This window comes from Olea europaea, unplaced genomic scaffold, assembly GCF_002742605.1.
Source record: "Olea europaea var. sylvestris unplaced genomic scaffold, O_europaea_v1 scaffold40644, whole genome shotgun sequence".
NCBI lineage: Eukaryota > Viridiplantae > Streptophyta > Magnoliopsida > Lamiales > Oleaceae > Olea > Olea europaea.
This window is the reverse complement of record NW_019260313.1, coordinates 1-1,044: the sequence shown is the minus strand read 5'-3', so window position 1 is coordinate 1,044 and position 1,044 is coordinate 1. Positions and strand designations below refer to the sequence as shown.

At 37.3% G+C, this 1,044-nt stretch overlaps 1 protein-coding gene across 1 annotated transcript; it reads left to right on the top strand.

Moving 5' to 3' along the window:
* Nucleotides 1-87: 87 nt before the first annotated feature.
* Nucleotides 88-1,039, top strand: LOC111387521 (8-hydroxygeraniol dehydrogenase-like; the record flags this gene model as incomplete). Its single annotated transcript, XM_023012089.1, has 2 exons — nucleotides 88-232; nucleotides 811-1,039. Coding segments are annotated over exons 1-2 (276 nt in total), but the record flags the coding sequence as incomplete, so codon positions are not given.
* Nucleotides 1,040-1,044: the final 5 nt, after the last annotated feature.

The window sequence follows — 1,044 nt, the reverse complement described above, 5'->3', positions numbered from 1 at the left end:
TTTTTTGCATTTGAAAATAATGCTCTTCAGAAGGTATAGATTTCGATTTATAGTTTTCTTTGTAATTTTTGTGCATTTGGCTAGTTTTGATTTGATTAACACTGTATTTGGTGTGAAGGGCGACACGAGAGCGCGATGTGCAGTTCAAAGTGTTGTACTGTGGGGTTTGTCATTCGGATCTTCATATGGCCAAGAATGAATGGGGCTTCACTCAGTATCCCCTTGTTCCCGGGTAACATATCTTTTCTCTGTCTCTACACGTGGTGTTATTCTAGGTATTTCTGGTTGAAGTGTGGAGCCGTTATGGCTATCTATTTATGAAATTAAGGACATGTCATGGTTTTGATTAGAAAAAACAGAATTGAATTTGTGACCTAAATGAGCTTCCGTAAGTGTCCATACTCAAATGCCTTGGGATTTTTAGATGGGGTGGTTCAATATGCACAAATCTCACACACGATTACTGTGTTAGTATTGTGAGGATTAGTGATTGTTGTAATCTGGATTTGAAAACAGAGAATATAGAAATATTTAAACAAATTCTTGTGACATTTTGGATGAATACAAGCATCCAAATATGAAAATCAAACAAAGAGGCAACTGTCTTTGCTTTTTTGTACCACCAGTTGCACTTATTATGGGTTGATATTTTGGCTTCCATGGATATACCATTTAATAAACTAAATCATAGAAATTGAATGGTAACTGTTGCGGTAGTCTGTTTGAATCATCTTAAAGTTATTAAAAGATTATATATCTTCGGAAGGAGGAGGAGTAGATGCGTCTGTTGAACTGGGCTGTTTAATGCAGGCACGAGATAGTGGGCGAAGTAACTGAGGTTGGCAGCAAGGTGAAGAAAGTCAAGGTTGGGGACAAAGTAGGAGTTGGATGTATGGTTGGATCATGTCGCCAGTGTGATCAATGCACCAATGATCTTGAAAATTACTGTTCGAAAATGATACTGACCTATAGTGCTGTTTACACTGATGGTACCATTACATATGGAGGTTATTCTAATTTAATGGTTGCTGATGAGCACTTCAT